This window comes from Lepisosteus oculatus, chromosome 14 (assembly GCF_040954835.1).
Source record: "Lepisosteus oculatus isolate fLepOcu1 chromosome 14, fLepOcu1.hap2, whole genome shotgun sequence".
In the NCBI taxonomy this organism is placed as follows: domain Eukaryota; kingdom Metazoa; phylum Chordata; class Actinopteri; order Semionotiformes; family Lepisosteidae; genus Lepisosteus; species Lepisosteus oculatus.
Genome location: NC_090709.1, coordinates 59,240,670 through 59,257,549, shown reverse-complemented (window position 1 = coordinate 59,257,549; position 16,880 = coordinate 59,240,670). Strand labels below are relative to the sequence as shown.

Below are 16,880 nucleotides of genomic sequence, written 5' to 3'. Positions count from 1 at the left end.
ACGGGCTAACGGTTAGGATTCCTGGTTTCCTGATTACATAGAAATGTGTCTCTCTTGTCTTACGGTGTCCAAATGATCAGTTCAGTGTAGAAAAGAGCAGCGTAAAACACCGGGGTAAAGTTAGCTTGAGTTCGAAAACGATTTTGCCACGCCTGTAGCGTTTTCACGAAACCTCTTAGAATCGCAAGAATACTTGCTTTGTGCATAAAATACATTGTGAATGCTTTCTCAGCCTTTACTTTTTCGTTTATATTACATTTTTTGGACCAAGCACGAATATTCTTTTGTCCATATCTTGGCAACGGAAGCACAGAACGCTTTCAAACCAAATGCATTTTAAAGACCACGACGTGGATATTTCCACAGCCTCTACATCAAAGTATCAGTGAGCTAATTATCTTTTTTTTAAACCTCCGAGAAATACTGTTCAATACGGCTTCATGCGAAAAACCCGTATATGACCATAGGAAGCATAACAGCGCAGTCTCCAATTACCCAGACTGTAAACACGGGAATAAAGCTTAATCTGAATTCTGAAACCTTTCCTTTACGTCCTGTTTTCATTCAGGTAAGAGTCAACTATATGCACAATAGTACTGACAGCAGGAAGATTAAAATATTCTTTACTCAGCAGCTTATTAAACACAGCTCCCATGATGTTCAAACCGATTTTTTACACAGAACACTGACACAGCTTTGCGTTCTGAATCTCTTTTTCTCGTGTATTTATTTAATGTGGCACAATGTACTGGGATAGGGGTATTCTGTTCACAAACCAATAGCATTTAAACAACAGCACCCACAATGCTGCAAGTAAGTGTTTTACACACTAAGCAGAGAGCGATGTCTTCCTCGTTAGTATAGTGGCAAGTATCCCCACCTGTCACACGGGAGACCAGGGTACATCAGGACATGCAATGAAGTGAAAGCAAGATGCGCTGCGACATCCACTGTGCAGATCCCGCCACACTAAGAGGTGAGTGGGTCTGTTCGATCACAGCGCTAGGTGAATCCCCAAACATTGTGTGTGGCAACAAACGAAACGGGCCTGTTTCCGCCCGGTTTCGATCCGGGGAAATCGGGCCCAGTAGTGGCGGGATCTGTACAGTGCATGTCGCAGCGCTTCAATGTGCTTCCTGATGTCCTACCCCGAGAACAGAAAAGACAGCATCCACAGCAACAACAGCTCAGGTCTCTGCACAGGAGCTAAGCTGCCCCCATCTCCTCTGCTCTGCTCTGCGGCTCCTGTGGAGTGGAGTCCTGCCTGGAGCCGTGTTTGCAGGCGGCGGCTCCCCGCGCTCTGTCTGTGCGTCGTGTCCAAGAGCTCCTGGGAGGAAGAGAGAGCCCTCCCACTCGGGGGCTTTTCCACGGTCTGTGTGAGGAGGGGCGGGTGTGTCCAGTAGCTTATCGAGCGGAAGCCTGGGGCGGCGGAGAGCTGTGATTGTGCAGACCTTGAGGTGTCACCTCTTTGTCTGCTTTCCCGCCCCCCCTCCGCCCAAGCTCTGCTCCAAAGTAGCCCGGCAACCCCTCACACCTGCACGTGTCACAACCTAAGGTGCGGTCATGAGACACCCATGGGGTGTCGTTCTGTTCTTGCTAATTGTTTCCTGCCCGTCGCAGGCAGGAGTCCATGCGAGGAAGATGCGCTGGACAGAGCTCAGAGGGCGCAGCTGGGTGGCTTTCCTTCTGAGTGACGTTCCTGCAACACTCTCCCGCTACTCTTGGTGCGCTCATGCCACAACACAGGAAGGCTGGAGCAGGTGGCTGTGGGCTTAGCGCACTGCCGAAATAGCTCAGTTGGGAGAGCGTTAGACTGAAGATCTAAAGGTCCCTGGTTCGATCCCGGGTTTCGGCATTTTGTTTCATCGCGCCCTTTGTTCCTCTCTCCAGCGCCACCTGCTTAAAGTGACGCGTCCCTTTCTCAGCCCGAAACGCAAGCGAGACACCAGCAGCGGTCCCTGCAGGTTTCCGTAGTGTAGCGGCTATCACGTTCGCCTAACACGCGAAAGGTCCCCGGTTCGAGACCGGGTGGAAACAGCCTCGTTTTGCACGCTCCTGTACTTCACAGAGGTCTTGAGCGACCGGTCATTTGTTCCCAATGTATTTCCGGTGCCTTCGTGCACTCTTGTACCAAACGCACGTTCCTTCTGTACGCGGAGCCGATCATTTGCAATTGGGCTGTGCCGACAGACCAGGACGAGCTCTGTCGGCTCAAAAGCAGCGCAGGACCTGCAAGAACAACAGAAAGATTAGCATCCAGCGGGGGCCTCTTAGTGAGCCCAAGAGCTCATCAAGAATCGGCTCCAGCAACAGGGCTGGGCGCATTGTTCCATTCTCCGCCCGCTCTCGGTGTAAACAAGTCCCTCCTGGTCTCTGCTTGAAATGCACTTTCCTGCGTTTGCTTTGGTGTAACTGGCTTCCCCTGCATGGGCGAATGTGAAGAAGATCCTTAGTAAGTCATTGAAGAAAACCGAGAAGAGGTCGGAGTGGCCTCTGTCGTTCATCAACGATCCAGTCAGGCAGTACTCCTCTGTAAAGCGCCGTTCGTTCACGTCGATTGGCTTTTTTTTGCCTTCATTCGTGCGAGTAGTAAAAGCGGACGCCCCTATTCTGCCGTGACCCGGATTCGAACCGGGGTTGTTGCGGCCACAACGCAAAGTACTGACCACTATACGATCACAGCGAGTTACCGAGACACACGCGGCAGGGCGGAAAGGGCTGTGCTCTCTTCGTGTGACATAATTCGGAAAAGTCCTGACGTTGCATTTCAACTGAGCCCCAGTATACATCGACCCTTCGACACTCTGAGTGACAACTCTCTTGCGTGTTTTCTCATATTTATGTAGTTTGCTTGCATGATGCCGGGAACAGCATGGTTGTTCGCTGCCATATAGTCTAGCGGTTAGGGTTCCTGGTTTTCACCCAGGCGGTTCGACTCGGTTTTGCCTCCTGCTTTCCAAAAGATCAGCACCGTGTACGAAAGAGCCGCATTAAAACTACTCGAACGTGCAAAACGTGCGAGAAGAGGGGGCGCTTGTTTCCAACCGAAACTTCTCGCGTGTGAGACGAGCTGATCATCGCTGTGGGAGGGTTACTCTGGTAGACAGGGCTGACCTTCGGCAATAGGATTTAGAGTCTCCAAGATGATATTTGCACTTTCTGGAGAGGCGATTTTCTCCACTTCAGTAGCCCGATTTCGTCGATTGCGTGGAGAGGGCTGTAGAATGTGGCGCCGCCTTTCCTGCTCCGTCCATGACAGGCGTGCTGGTCTCTGGAGAGAGAGCACGGTCCATCAGCGCACTCCAATAAAGGCACTGGAAGCAGCTGAATCGCATTGGCGAAGCTCAGGGCTGGGCCGCTGGGCACGTCTTACCACCGTTTCCGTAGTGTAGTGGTTATCACGTTCGCCTCACACGCGAAAGGTCCCCGGTTCGAAACCGGGCGGAAACAGACATCTTTTGTCGCCAGGCACAAAAGGGGATTGGGGATTCGCCTAGCGCTGTGATCGAACAGACCCACTGGACCCACCTCTTAGTGTGGCGGGATCTGCACAGTGCATGTCACAGCGCATCCTGCTTTCACTTCAAGGCGCGTCCTGATGCACCCCAGTCTCCCGCGTGACAGGTGGGGACAGGTGACAGGTCCTATACTAACGAGGAAGACATCGCTCTCTCCGACCCCCGGCATCGTGTCCCGACCCACCGTGCTGGAAGCCGACGCGTGCTGTGATTCCTTTACGGAGCAGAAATGACAACCGAGGAGCCGAGAGATCATTTCAGCATTTCGCGTCTGAACGGAAAACACAAACGACCAACTCGGAATGACTTGCCTTTGACGCTTCTCAAAGCGTTCTTTGTGCATCGAACAGACCCACTCACCTCTTAGTGTGGCGGGATCTGCACAGTGCATGTCGCAGCGCTTCCTGCTTTCACTTCAATGTGCTTCCTGATGTCGAGTCGACTGCCGTGCGGAGGCTCTGAAAGCGAGAGCAATGAAAAGGTGCACGACGCTGTGAAAGAAAACAGAGAAGTGAAAGGCAGTCATTTCTCTAAGGAGGTGAAAGAAAAGCTACTCCCCGTCGGGGAATCGAACCCCGGTCTCCCGCGTGACAGGCGGGGATACTTGCCACTATACTAACGAGGAAGACATTGCTCTCTCCAACCCCCGGCATCATGTCCCGACCCAGCATGCTGGAAGCCGACGCGTGCTGTGATCCCTTTACGGAGCAGAAATGACAACCGAGGAGCCGAGAGATCATGTCAGCATTTCGCGTCTGAACGGAAAACACAAACGACCAACTCGGAATGACTTGCCTTTGACGCTTTTCAAAGTGTTCTTTGTGCACGACGACTGCGCCGCCTAGCAGATACAAAGGGGTTGTACAACTTTGAACTAGCAAATGGAAGAGGGCTAAGCCCCCTCTCTTTTAGCCCAGGTTCGATCTGTCTCCCAGAATCACCAGGGCGCACACACACACACACCCGTGCCGTTGAAGTGCTCTGCTTCATTTCTAAGTGCAACTCAACATTCACTCCTACCCCGAGTGCAGAAAAGACAGCATCCACAGCAACAACAGCTCAGGTCTCTGCACAGGAGCTAAGCTGCCCTCATCTCCTCTGCTCTGCGGCTCCTGCGGAGTGGAGTCCTGCCTGGAGCCGTGTTTGCAGGCGGCGGCTCCCCGCGCCCTGTCTGGGCGTCGTGTCCAAGAGCTCCTGGGAGGAAGAGCGAGCCCTCCCACTCGGGGGCTTTTCCACGGTCTGTGTGAGGAGGGGCGGGTGTGTCCAGTAGCTTATCGAGCGGAAGCCTGGGGCGGTGGAGAGCTGTGATCGTGCAGACCTTGAGGTGTCACCTCTTTGTCTGCTTTCCCGCCCCCCCTCCGCCCAAGCTCTGCTCCAAAGTAGCCCGGCAACCCCTCACACCTGCACGTGTCAAAACCTAAGGTGTGGTCATGAGACACCCATGGGGTGTTGTTCTGTTCTTGCTAATTGTTTCCTGCCCGTCGCAGGTAGGAGTCCATGCGAGGAAGATGCGCTGGACAGAGCTCAGAGGGCGCAGCTGGGTGGCTTTCCTTCTGAATGTCGTTCCTGCAACACTCTCCCGCTCCTCTTGGTGCGCTCATGCTGCAACACAGGAAGGCTGGAGCAGATGGCTGTGTGCTCTCTGCACCGCCGAAATAGCTCAGCTGGGAGAGCGTTAGACTGAAGATCTAAAGATCCTGGGTTTCGGCATTTTGTTTCATCGCGCCCTTTGTTCCTCTCTCCAGCACCCCCTTCCTAAAGTGACGCTTCCCTTTCTCAGCCCGAAACGCAAGTGAGACACCAGCAACAGTCCCTGCAGGTTTCCGTAGTGTAGCGGCTATCAGGTTCGCCTAACACACGAAAAGTCCCCGGTTCGAGACCGAGTGGAAACAGCCTCGTTTTGCACGCTCCTGTACTTCACAGAGGTATTGAGCGACCGGTCATTTGTTCCCACTGTATTTCCGGTGCCTTCATGCAATCTTTTACCAAACGCACGTTCATTCTGTACGCTGCGCCGATCATTTGCAATTGTGCTGTGCCGACAGACCAGGACGAGCTCTGTCGGCTCAAAAGCAGCGCAGGAACTGCAAGAACAACAGAAAGATTAGCATCCAGAGGGGGCTTCTTAGTGAGCCCAAGATCTCATCAAGAATCGGCTCCAGCAACAGGGCTGGGCGCATTGTTCCATTCTCCGACCACTCTTGGTGTAAGCAAGTCCCTCCTGGTCTCTGTTTGAAATGCACTTTCCTGCGTTTGCTTTGGTGTAACTGGCTTCCCCTGCATGGGCGAATGTGAAGAAGATCCTTAGTAAGTCATTGAAGAAAACCGAGAAGAGGTCGGAGTGGCCTCTGTCGTTCATCAACGATCCAGTCAGGCAGTACTCCTCTGTAAAGCGCCGTTCGTTCACATCGATTGGCTTTTTTTTGCCTTCATTCGTGCAAGTAGTAAAAGCAGACGCCCCTTTAGGGAGCCTGTCAGCACCCGTTTTCCCCTTCTGTAAGCTCTCCATAGCCTCTCAGCTCTTCTACTGTCAAATCCCCCTCAAGTACTTCCCTATCTTCTTCACTCAAAACTTTTTCTAGCTTTGAGGTAAAAAAATTAATTTCTTCATCCTTTACCTCTGTAGAGCTGTACAGTCTTGAGTAGAAGTGTCACGCCCTCTGCAGCCAGAGGGCGGTCCTTCTCTGTCCTGTCCCTAGTTTCTGGTCTGCTGTCCTTCCTGTCCCTCTCTTTCCCTTGGGCTATATACAGTGCCTTGCGAAAGTATTCGGCCCCCTTGAACTTTTCAACCTTTTGCCACATTTCAGGCTTCAAACATAAAGATATAAATTTTTTATTTTATGTGAAGAATCACCAACAAGTGGAACACAATTGTGAAGTGGAACGAAATCTATTGGATTTTTGAAACTTTTTTAACTAATAAAAAAATGAAAAGTGGGGCGTGCAAAATTATTCGGCCCCTTTACTTTCAGTGCAGCAAACTCACTCCAGAAGTTCAGCGAGGATCTCTGAATGATCCAATGTTGTCCTAAATGACTGATGGTGATAAATAGAATCCACCTGTGTGTAATCAAGTCTCTGTATAAATGCACCTGCTCTGTGATAGTCTCAAGGTTCTGTTGAAAGCGCAGAGAGCATCATGAAGACCAAGGAACACACCAGGCAGGTCCGTAATACTGTTGTGGAGAAGTTTAAAGCCGGATTTGGATACAAAAAGATTTCCCAAGCTTCAAACATCCCAAGGAGCACTGTGCAAGCGATCATCTTGAAATGGAAGGAGTATCAGACCACTGCAAATCTACCAAGACCTGGCCGTCCCTCTAAACTTTCAGCTCAGACAAGGAGAAGACTGATCAGTTATGCAGCCAAGAGGCCCATGATCACTCTGGATGAACTGCAGAGAACTACAGCTGAGGTGGGAGAGTCTGTCCATAGGACAACAATCAGTCTTACACTGCACAAATCTGGCCTTTATGGAAGAGTGGCAAGAAGAAAGCCATTTCTCAAAGATATCCATAAAAAGTCTCGTCTAAAGTTTGCCACAAGCCACCTGGGAGACACCCCAAACATGTGGAAGAAGGTGCTCTGGTCAGATGAAACCAAAATCGAACTTTTTGGCCACAATGCAAAACGATATGTTTGGCGTAAAAGCAACACAGCTCATCACCCTCAACACACCATCCCCACTGTCAAACATGGTGGTGGCAGCATCATGGTTTGGGCCTGCTTTTCTTCAGCAGGGACAGGGAAGATGGTTAAAATTGAGGGGAAGATGGATGCAGCCAAATACAGGACCATTCTGGATGAAAACCTGTTGGAGTCTGCAAAAGACCTGAAACTGGGACGGAGATTTATCTTCCAACAAGACAATGATCCCAAACATACAGCAAAATCTACAAAGGAATGGTTCACAAATAAACGTATCCAGGTGTTTGAATGGCCAAGTCAAAGTCCAGACCTGAATCCAATCGAGAATCTGTGGAAAGAGCTGAAAACTGCTGTTCACAAACGCTCTCCATCCAACCTCACTGAGCTCGAGCTGTTTTGCAAGGAAGAATGGGCAAGTATTTCAGTCTCTCGATGCGCAAAACTGATAGAGACATACCCCAAGCGACTTGCAGCTGTAATCGCAGCAAAAGGTGGCTCTACAAAGTATTAACGCAAGGGGGCCGAATAATTTTGCACGCCCCACTTTTCATTTTTTTATTAGTTAAAAAAGTTTCAAAAATCCAATAGATTTCGTTCCACTTCACAATTGTGTCCCACTTGTTGGTGATTCTTCACATAAAATAAAAAAATTATATCTTTATGTTTGAAGCCTGAAATGTGGCAAAAGGTTGAAAAGTTCAAGGGGGCCGAATACTTTCGCAAGGCACTGTATTTCCGGGTCTTGCACTCTGTCCTCGCTCAGCACTGACGTTCGAATGTCCTGAGACCCGCCTAGCACCAGGGCACCCCACGTCCGCTCCCTGAGGGCACAGGTTTCTATACGGCATTCCTGAACTCTTTGCACTAATGAGCCCGGGCCTTTTTCCCGTCTTGCCGCTACGCATATGGGTCTTTTTCCACCCTCCTGCTCCCCACGGTTAGTCCCTTTGGACGTCCATGACAAGAAGGCCTCAATGCAGGAGAGGATAGCACTCAGCTCTGTACTCTCTCTTCCCTCCTCATCAACTACACTTTCCATGACAGACTTGGAGCCTACCACTTTCCTGAAAAAAAAGCGAGTACACTTCTCATTTTCTTCCAAGAACTGCACTCTGATTCTTAACAGCACTCCTCGACTACTTTCTTCCGCTATGCTCCGGACATCCTTTTTTAAAAGGGTGATATCCTCGAGCACATCGAAGCCACTGTCTCGTGTAGAGACGCTGCAGCTGCCTCTGTTTCCTGGCTAGCACTCTTCTCCGTCTGGCAGCAGCCTTCCTTCCCTCAGCCATGAAAAAGGCCTTTGTCCTCACCTTCACCTCCTCCCACCACTCTCCTACTGACCTGTACAGACACTGCAAGGACAGCCACTGTGATAGTTTCTCCTTGTAGCGGGATACTACCCCCTCGTTCTCTAGCAGCTTTGTGTTGAGTTTCCAGAGGCCTGGGCCAAAGACAGTCCCGCCCTGGAGTTCCACTCTACACCCTAAAGCCTGATGATCTGAGAAGAAGACAGGCTGAAGAGTGACCCCAACAACTTTCACGCTCTCTGAGACAAAGCAATAGTCAATTCTGGAGCTGCTATTCCTCCCTGACCGTGTATATCCTGCTATTGTGGGATATAAAAATCTATATGTGTCTGAGAGTTTAAAGTCTTGAACTAAGTTTTGCAGGGCCAGTGAGCTGGAATCCAATTTTATCGGCCTTTTGGCTAAGATCAAGTTCAAGTGGCATGCCCACAGTTCCAAAGTTCTAGAAGGCGATCGAAGATCCTGAAGAGTGCTTGAGCTGGTATCGCCCTAGGTTGAGCCTAGGGGGTTAAGGCCAAGCAGCAGCTGAGCTGGGTGGGATCCGGCAGCAACGTTCTCTCTCTCTGCTCTCTCCTCTCCCCTCCCCCTTTCTCTTGCTCCACCTCCTTGGCCTCTTGGCTGGGAGTAGCTACTCTTGGCCTGCCCGCGGTGCTTGCTTTCTTCCTCGAGACTCGGAAGCGCTATCCGCTCCCTCTCTCTCTCTGCCTCCTTGGCTTCTTGGCTGGGAGTAGGTACTTGTGGCCTGCCCGCGGTGCTTACTTTCTTCCTCGAGACTCGGAAGCACTATCCGCTCCCTCTCTCTCTCTCCTCCTGCGCCTGCACCCAGCTGGGCTTTGCCCACAAGGACAAAGTCCAGGGCTCACTCGCTGCTCCTTTAGCAGCTAAACCCTCCTCTCCACAGGACCTTGCTCTCTCTCTTTCTCTCCTTTTTTCTTTTTTCTCCTTTCCAGATGGCAGACAAGAAGACACTGATCCGGTTCCACTGGACCAAGAAAACAGAGACGATGCCAACTGCGAAATCCTTTTTCATTACCTTCCTGAGAGGGATCCTGCAGTTGGTGGCCGGAGATCTCTACTGCCTGCAAGACAACAAGGCAGAGAGATACATGGAGGCCTACATGGCCACGGTCACCTCATATGAAAAGGCAACGAAAATGATCAGAGAAAAAGGTAAGCACCCCCGTTTCTCTGATTTCAGGCCGGAGCCTATGAGGAAGACAAACCAGAGGACCATCACAGTCCTCACATACAACCCCTACGTACCAATGGAACTGGTAACAGCGTTCCTAGGGAGGTATGTAACTGTGGTGGGCAAACCGATGGAGATCAGGGACAGTTGCGGCGTCTGGTACGGCAAACGCCAGTACCGAGTCCTCCTGAAGAGGACCTAGAGGGCGTCGACGGTTTCCAGCACCCCCCGGCCCGCTTCAACATTGGAGCCGACAGGGGGTACCTTTACTACCCCAGGATGCCGGATTTCTGCAAGAAGTGCAGACAGTCCGGCCACAAGGAGAACACGTGTGACATCGTCAGATGTCACAACTGTAACAAAGAGGGGCACCTGGCAAAAACCTGCCGGGCAGCCAAAAAGTGCGACGGATGTGGTGCCGAGGGACACCTCCTTCACCAATGCAATCAATCTCCGTTCCACCGTTGTTTTTTATTACATGGAGTGTTAATATGTGTGAGATGTTCCTTTTGAGATGTTTTTTTTTGCGGAATAAAGTATATTTTGTAGAACAAAAAAAATCTCATGACAAGGTTTACAAGTTATCTGTTGAACTACATTCTAATAGGTGTGGTCATATGCCAGGTCATTTGTTTACGTTTTTGTTTCTGCAGCAACTGTTAGATGAAATGTGCTAATATGTAACCTAACTCCAGTGTGAATAACTAGAAGAGGGGAGCAGCTCCATTCCAGACCAAGGGAGCTTTGAGATTGGCTGGGCCAGATCTCTCATTTGCATATCTGATTTGGAAATATAACACTAAACCCCCTTCTTGCATGGATTTAACTTGCACCCAAGAGTCCCCTACTGTGTATTGCTACTTATTTGTTATGATAAGTGGTGATTACCAGTTGACAGGTTTTATTTGTTGAATTATAAATGGTTTTGTATTATCATCCTGAATGGCCTGTACTGCCTGTTTGGTAGGGTATTTGTTTTCATTTAATTTACCAAATTGAATTTTTGCTCTTTTAGTATTTGTCTAGAAGGCTTTCTGAAGTCAGGAAGCCCATTTATTTGGTGAAAAAAGATTCTGTATTAATATTAATATTTCTCATACTACATAAATAGGGTCTTTTATGAATAAAAAGATCTTGCACTTGGAAATCTTGAGCAGTTTTGATTCCTAATATTTGACCTTAGGTGTGGGAACGGGTCTTTTTTGCAATTTGATTTCCAATTGATCAGCACAGTATAGAAAATAGACCCATAAAGCAACCTCAGCAGTGACAAATGTCACTGGGTCACTTGGGTTTATACGTCGGGGTCCGGTAGTGAAGCTCCGCTCCTGTTTAGCCTCCGAAGCCGTACAGGGTGCGGCCCTGGCGCTTCAGCACGTACACCACGTCCATGGCGCTGACGGTCTTCCTCTTGGCATGCTCGGTGTAGGTGACGGCGTCGCGGATGACGTTCTCCAGGAACACCTTCAGCACCCCGTGGGTCTCCTCGTAGATCAGCCCGGAGATCCGCTTCACTCCCCCACGGCGAGCCAGGCGGCGGATGGCGGGTTTGGTGATTCCCTGGATGTTGTCACGGAGAACCTTATGGTGACGCTTAGCGCCTCCTTTCCCGAGTCCCTTTCCGCCTTTGCCTCTTCCAGACATCTTCTAGTTATCAGCTGTGAACACGACACACACTGCTCATCTTTGATGTATAATAGACATCTTTCTTTGATTTCTATTATACATCAAAGAAAGATTTTTATAGGTGTGGAAACTAGTAAATAAAGCCAATGATTTGTTTTAGAAATGTATTATTAAAATATACAATTATTCACACCTTAACAATATGTAGTTCAAATTATACATTATATACAATATTGTATTCAAATGTCTAATCATTATAAAAAACACAACTAGTAAACTTCAGTTACAAATTCTAGTAACATGGCAATATATATATATATTAATGACAAACACAAACTAATTACATGAACACGCTAATATTTAACTCAAAACCACATTTCGATTCAAATATAAATTTTTAAAATTTACAACTTCTTTATTTATTTGAAAATATTATTAATGTAGCACAAACGCTACTTTCTAATAAAGACAGAAAGAAACTGTTTGTTTTGTGTCTCATGGTGATCCTCCTCTCGAGACTCGTTGTGACTGTTTTAGATAAAATGGCGTACTATGCACGAAATGTTGCAGAAACACAATCTGATATTTTGATACAGCTAGGCCAGCGCTTCCAAAGCATGCAGGTGTAGAACAGGACTTAATGCATTTTTATACAAAAATTCGTATTCTATATTCTGGTCGCTTGCAAATTAGAATGGCATATGTTTAGCAATTATATTATTTATGGTACCTGAAAGTTTCAGGTTGTTGCACAAAGCTAAGGTATGCGTATACGTGATCTGACAACTGGAATCAACCCAGTGGGCAAAAGACGTATAATATACGTCTATTAAACGTATAACTTAGACGTCTAAATGTGGTCTACAATTCGTCTAGAATGAAATTCTAATATACGTCTAAAGTTATACGTCGATTAAACGTCTATGTTTAGACGTTCATTATACATAAATGGTTGGAGTTCTATTATACGGATAAATTTAGAGGACTATTATACATATATGGTTGGAGTTCCGGATAACTTTAGAGGTCTATTATACGGATAATTTTAGAGGTCTATTATACGGATAACTTTAGAGGACTATTATACGTATATGGTTAGAGGTCTATTATACGTATAACTTTAGACGTCTATTATACGTATATGGTTAGAGGTCTATTATACGTATAACTTTAGACGTCTATTATACGTATATGGTTAGAGGTCTATTATACGGATAACTTTAGACGTCTATTATACGTATATGGTTAGAGGTCTATTATACGGATAACATTAGAGGTCTATTATACATCAAAGATAGATTTTATAGGTGTAGAAACAAGTAAACCAAGCCAATGATTAGGTTTAGAAATTTATTCTGAAAATACACATTCACACCTGAAACATACGTATTTCAAATTATACATTGTATACAATCAATCAACAATCAACATATGGGCAATAATCATAAAAAACACAACTAGTCTTAAACTTCAGCTACAAATTCTGGTAACATGGCAATATACAGTATAGTAATGACAAACACAAAACTAATTACATTAACACACTAACTCAAAACCACATTTTGATTCAAATATACATTTTAAAATGTACAACTTCTATATTTCCAAGAAAAAAAATATTACAATGGAAGTTAAGACGATTTTTGTCCACTATTTGCAAACCCTGTCTAATTGTCCTAACAGTTAGAACCAAAAACCTATTATTTTCAGAGTCCAGATCTCCTGGCCCCCTGCCTTGCATATGCATTCTTCAAGTAACACATTGCGTGCTCCTTTATTTCTTTTTCTGTTGATGTAGGGTGGGACTTCAGCACCGCAGCTAGGAGAAAATTATATAATATTACTTCCCAAATAAATGATGATTAATATCTTCTTTAGTATAATCTAAAAAATGAACGGTTTACTAAGCTCAAAGCTGAAATAAATGTATAAAATTTGGCTTGCATCATAGCAGTTGAGCAATAAAGTCTGTCCTAATTACCCAAAGTTTGAAAGTACAACATAGAATAAGAATAAGAGAAACGGCAAAACGATTTTGTGTCATCTTCCCCATTCACACTATTTTATGTGCCATTTTTTTGCTTATTCACGTACTATTTTAATCAAAATAATATTAAGAAAGATCTGTATGTATTCAGATAGTATTATTATTGTTCATACTTACTCGTCAAAAGAGGATTGCTGAGATATTTGCAAATATACTTCTACATTTGAAAAACGTGTCCAAAATGGTGACCAACGAATACTAGCAATGCATTGTGGTATATAACCGGAAAATATGCTGGGTTCGATATTTTCGTATGCGTTTATCAATGTTGTCGATATTATGGTTGAAATTTAACATTGATAATACATCGCGGCTATGTGCCCCCTGCTATGAGCTGATGTGCAATTTTAACGCATGCAGTTAGTAAGGATCGGTCACTGTTGTATGGTATTATATATAATGACATTATGGAATAGGATGGGGACAGGCCTGGCAACACGGGGGGAGGGGGGAATGTCGCCCCTTCAGTTTTGGGCAAAAAGATTTACCTAACTTAATTTGTGCCCTAAAAATAGCTGTACTTTGTCAACGGTCAGACAACACTAAATGACACGAACAGTCATTCAGTCTGTTTGATGGGCAGGAGGGCTATCCGTCCAGGAACTGCACATATCAGTGTCGTTATTGAGTGTCAACATTACGATCCTGTTTGCTCAGGTAGACCGATTCCTTGCAGTAGTTTATCATTATACTTAAAATCGTTATATAACTAGGACTAGTTATAGCAGTCTGTGCTTTCTGTTGGTTTTACAACATTTTTTTATTAACGATTCAGAACGTCCATGTAGCTGCAAAAATGAACGCTTATGGTACTTTTCGCTCCAGGCAATACAAACCGTGAGAGTGACGAAAAATGTGAAACTGAACTTCATCGCAAATACCAGATTGCTAGTCGTTATCTTCTATCATGAAGCACTAATCAATGGCATAGCTGCGAGATTTCATTTGGGTAGCTGCACCGTACAGCTCCGTTTCAACCGAAATATCACTCCCCCCTCAGAATTTCAGACGCCCCCCTACAGATTTTTCCCCGGGCACCGCGCACTGATGGGGGACGGGGTGTCCAGGAAATGGTATCAACTTTTGTCAAGAAAATAAAAATAGAAACTCTATAGGCACTCAAACATTTTACTGTTTTTTTTTCAGGCAGGTGGCAAGACCCCCTCAGCAAAACCCTTGTATGCCAAGCTGTGGGCATTGATTCGTCGAATATACGTATATTTACGGCGAAATTACGTCTATACGTATATATACATCGCCTCGACGTATAATCAACGTCGAATTGCAACCGTAAAATCGACGACATGAATAAACGCATATATAACGTCGAAAACACATCTAACACAGTGCCTGAGGCTTTTTACTGTATGTATCGTGTGTGCCGCAACTAGGAGTATATGGCACTCTGCACAGTGCATGAAGTAAATTATTTTGGCAGTAATTAATTTATTATATTTACTATATGTATTATACACGTGTAAATTAATTACTGCCAAAATAATTTACTTCGTAATTTACAATAAAAAGCCTCAGGCACTGTGTTAGATGTGTTTTCGACGTTATATATGCGTTTATTCATGTCGTCGATTTTACGGTTGCAATTCAACGTTGATTATACGTCTAGGCGACGTATATATACGTATAGACGTAATTTCGCCGTAAATATACGTATATTCGACGAATCAATGCCCACTGGGAATTTCCTGTCGTTAAACTCTGTTTATTTTTAAGTTGAGGCCCAGGATCCAAATCTTCAGTTCTGATTTTTTAAAGTGATATCTTTCCTTCCTGTCGTGGAAGTCACACGATGTGAGCAATTGTTTTTTTTTACGTTGCGATCCAAAGAGCCTCAGACGCACAGTCTAACAGTAACCAAACCAGGATGGATTCTGCTGGGATCCGGGCTGAGCTCATTCTCACTCCCTGTGCTGAAAACAGAATTATTTCTTCCCCGAACATCGTCTACAGATCACTTGTGCGCTTTTAACCTTCTCGCAGCTACGGGCGAGACTGACGCTCATGATATGAAGGCACCCGCCGGAACACATTCTCTAACTCTCACAATCGCGACAGACTTCGCTTTTAAAAAAAAACGTAGATATAGCCCTGAAAAAAGCATTAGCTTTATCAGTTTTTACATTAATCTATTTTGAATCAAAGTTTGATTTTTTTTATTGCATTTTACATTATAATAATAATAATAATCATCATCATTATTGCTTACACTTATATAGCGCTGTTCTGGATACTCCACTCAATGCGCTTTACAGGTAATGGGGACTCCCCTCCACCACCACCATTCTCCTGAATGATCACAGGACCTCGGTTTTACGTCTCAGCCGAAGGACGGCACCTGTTTACAGTTTAGTGTCCCCGTCATTGTACTGGGGTATTAGGACCCGCATGTACCGCAGGGTATGCGCCCAGCGACAGAAACCAGATGTGTGTCGGGCTCGGCTGTGAGCAGGACAATGACGTCACGGGGACAAAGTAGAGGAAATCAAAACGGTTCTATAAAAGACCTGTGTCAGCTGTTGGTTTGCAGTCTGGACTCTAAATCCTCCGATCCGATTTTAAATCTCTCTAATACCTGAGCGGTTTCTTCCGAGTATTTATTCGTATACTTATTAGTAGTATGAAGGATGTGTCAAATTTATGATTTCTTGGAACAAAATGGTTTTTATTTGCATTCGAAATGAAGCGGAATTTTAGCGCGACACACAAACCCTTTGTCTTTTTTAGATAGTGATTTTTAAACAGATATAAATGTAGAAAACGTGTTTTATTTTAGCACTACAATAGCAGGGTCAGTGGCGTAATGAATAACGCGTCAGGACTTCCATCAGAAAATTATACTGTAGGTTGGACTGCCGTCTGGCTTGTTTCGTTTATACCACTTACATTCTTTTATATAAATGAACTCCACCTGAAAGCTATAGAACACACTTTAGGTAAGTTGTCTGCAGTCTCATGCGAATTTCGACAACTTACCCAAAACACTGTACTGTCTGGAGTTCAGCTCCAGCTCTGAACTCAATTGCAATGAAAAACCATGCGTAACAAAACTGGAGAACAGCTGAACTTGTGCTCAGTTCGGTGATGAGGGTTCAGAACTGTCCTTGTTGTAATTAGCACGAACTGCACAGGCTCTGAATCAGACCATGTCAATTAGTCTGATCAGTGTAGGACACGTTAATGTAGAATTATTAATAGGTTTATTAGTTAGTTCAGGTTTACCCACCTGAACTAATGTAGAATTATTACTTGGTCTGTCTCTTGTTTGTATATAAATGAATGTCTCTGACAACTTAATGTTAGTTTTACGATGTAGGTCAGGCGTTGACATATGCACGAGTATACGAAATGTCTCACTCCTGATTCAACTCATGTTCTATAGGAGATTGGCGATTCCTCCTGTTTCTCGTACAACCATATCAGAACAGAAGACCGTGTCACCCAGCTGTGATTCAAGATCGACTCGCATCTTTATCCCTTTTTTGTTCGTGATCATTATTTTCTTTAGTTATGATCAATATTGAACT

The 16,880-nt window shown here is 45.7% G+C and overlaps 1 protein-coding gene and 6 non-coding genes across 7 annotated transcripts; 4 read left to right on the top strand and 3 right to left on the bottom strand.

The window, feature by feature from the left end:
- Positions 1 to 1,782: 1,782 nt before the first annotated feature.
- trnaf-gaa (transfer RNA phenylalanine (anticodon GAA)) lies at positions 1,783 to 1,855 on the top strand. Its single transcript has one exon. It is a non-coding gene; the product is annotated as a tRNA-Phe (tRNA).
- A 109-nt stretch (positions 1,856 to 1,964) lies between these two features.
- Positions 1,965 to 2,037, top strand: trnav-aac (transfer RNA valine (anticodon AAC)). The gene has a single exon. It is a non-coding gene; the product is annotated as a tRNA-Val (tRNA).
- A 574-nt stretch (positions 2,038 to 2,611) lies between these two features.
- Positions 2,612 to 2,683, bottom strand: trnah-gug (transfer RNA histidin (anticodon GUG)). The gene has a single exon. It is a non-coding gene; the product is annotated as a tRNA-His (tRNA).
- Positions 2,684 to 3,377: 694 nt separating this feature from the next.
- trnav-cac (transfer RNA valine (anticodon CAC)) lies at positions 3,378 to 3,450 on the top strand. The gene has a single exon. It is a non-coding gene; the product is annotated as a tRNA-Val (tRNA).
- Positions 3,451 to 4,071: 621 nt separating this feature from the next.
- Positions 4,072 to 4,143, bottom strand: trnad-guc (transfer RNA aspartic acid (anticodon GUC)). Its single transcript has one exon. It is a non-coding gene; the product is annotated as a tRNA-Asp (tRNA).
- Positions 4,144 to 10,662: 6,519 nt separating this feature from the next.
- On the top strand, positions 10,663 to 10,718 carry LOC138243810 (U7 small nuclear RNA). Its single transcript, XR_011192428.1, has one exon. It is a non-coding gene; the product is annotated as a U7 small nuclear RNA (small nuclear RNA).
- Positions 10,719 to 10,997: 279 nt separating this feature from the next.
- LOC138242685 (histone H4-like) lies at positions 10,998 to 11,309 on the bottom strand. Its single transcript, XM_069198241.1, has one exon. The coding sequence runs from the start codon at positions 11,307 to 11,309 to the stop codon at positions 10,998 to 11,000; it is 312 nt and encodes a 103-aa protein (XP_069054342.1).
- Positions 11,310 to 16,880: the final 5,571 nt, after the last annotated feature.

Excerpts from the sequence above, each read along its gene's own strand:
- LOC138242685 (XM_069198241.1), bottom strand. The coding sequence starts at position 11,309 with ATGTCTGGAAGAGGCAAAGGCGGAAAGGGACTCGGGAAAGGAGGCGCT.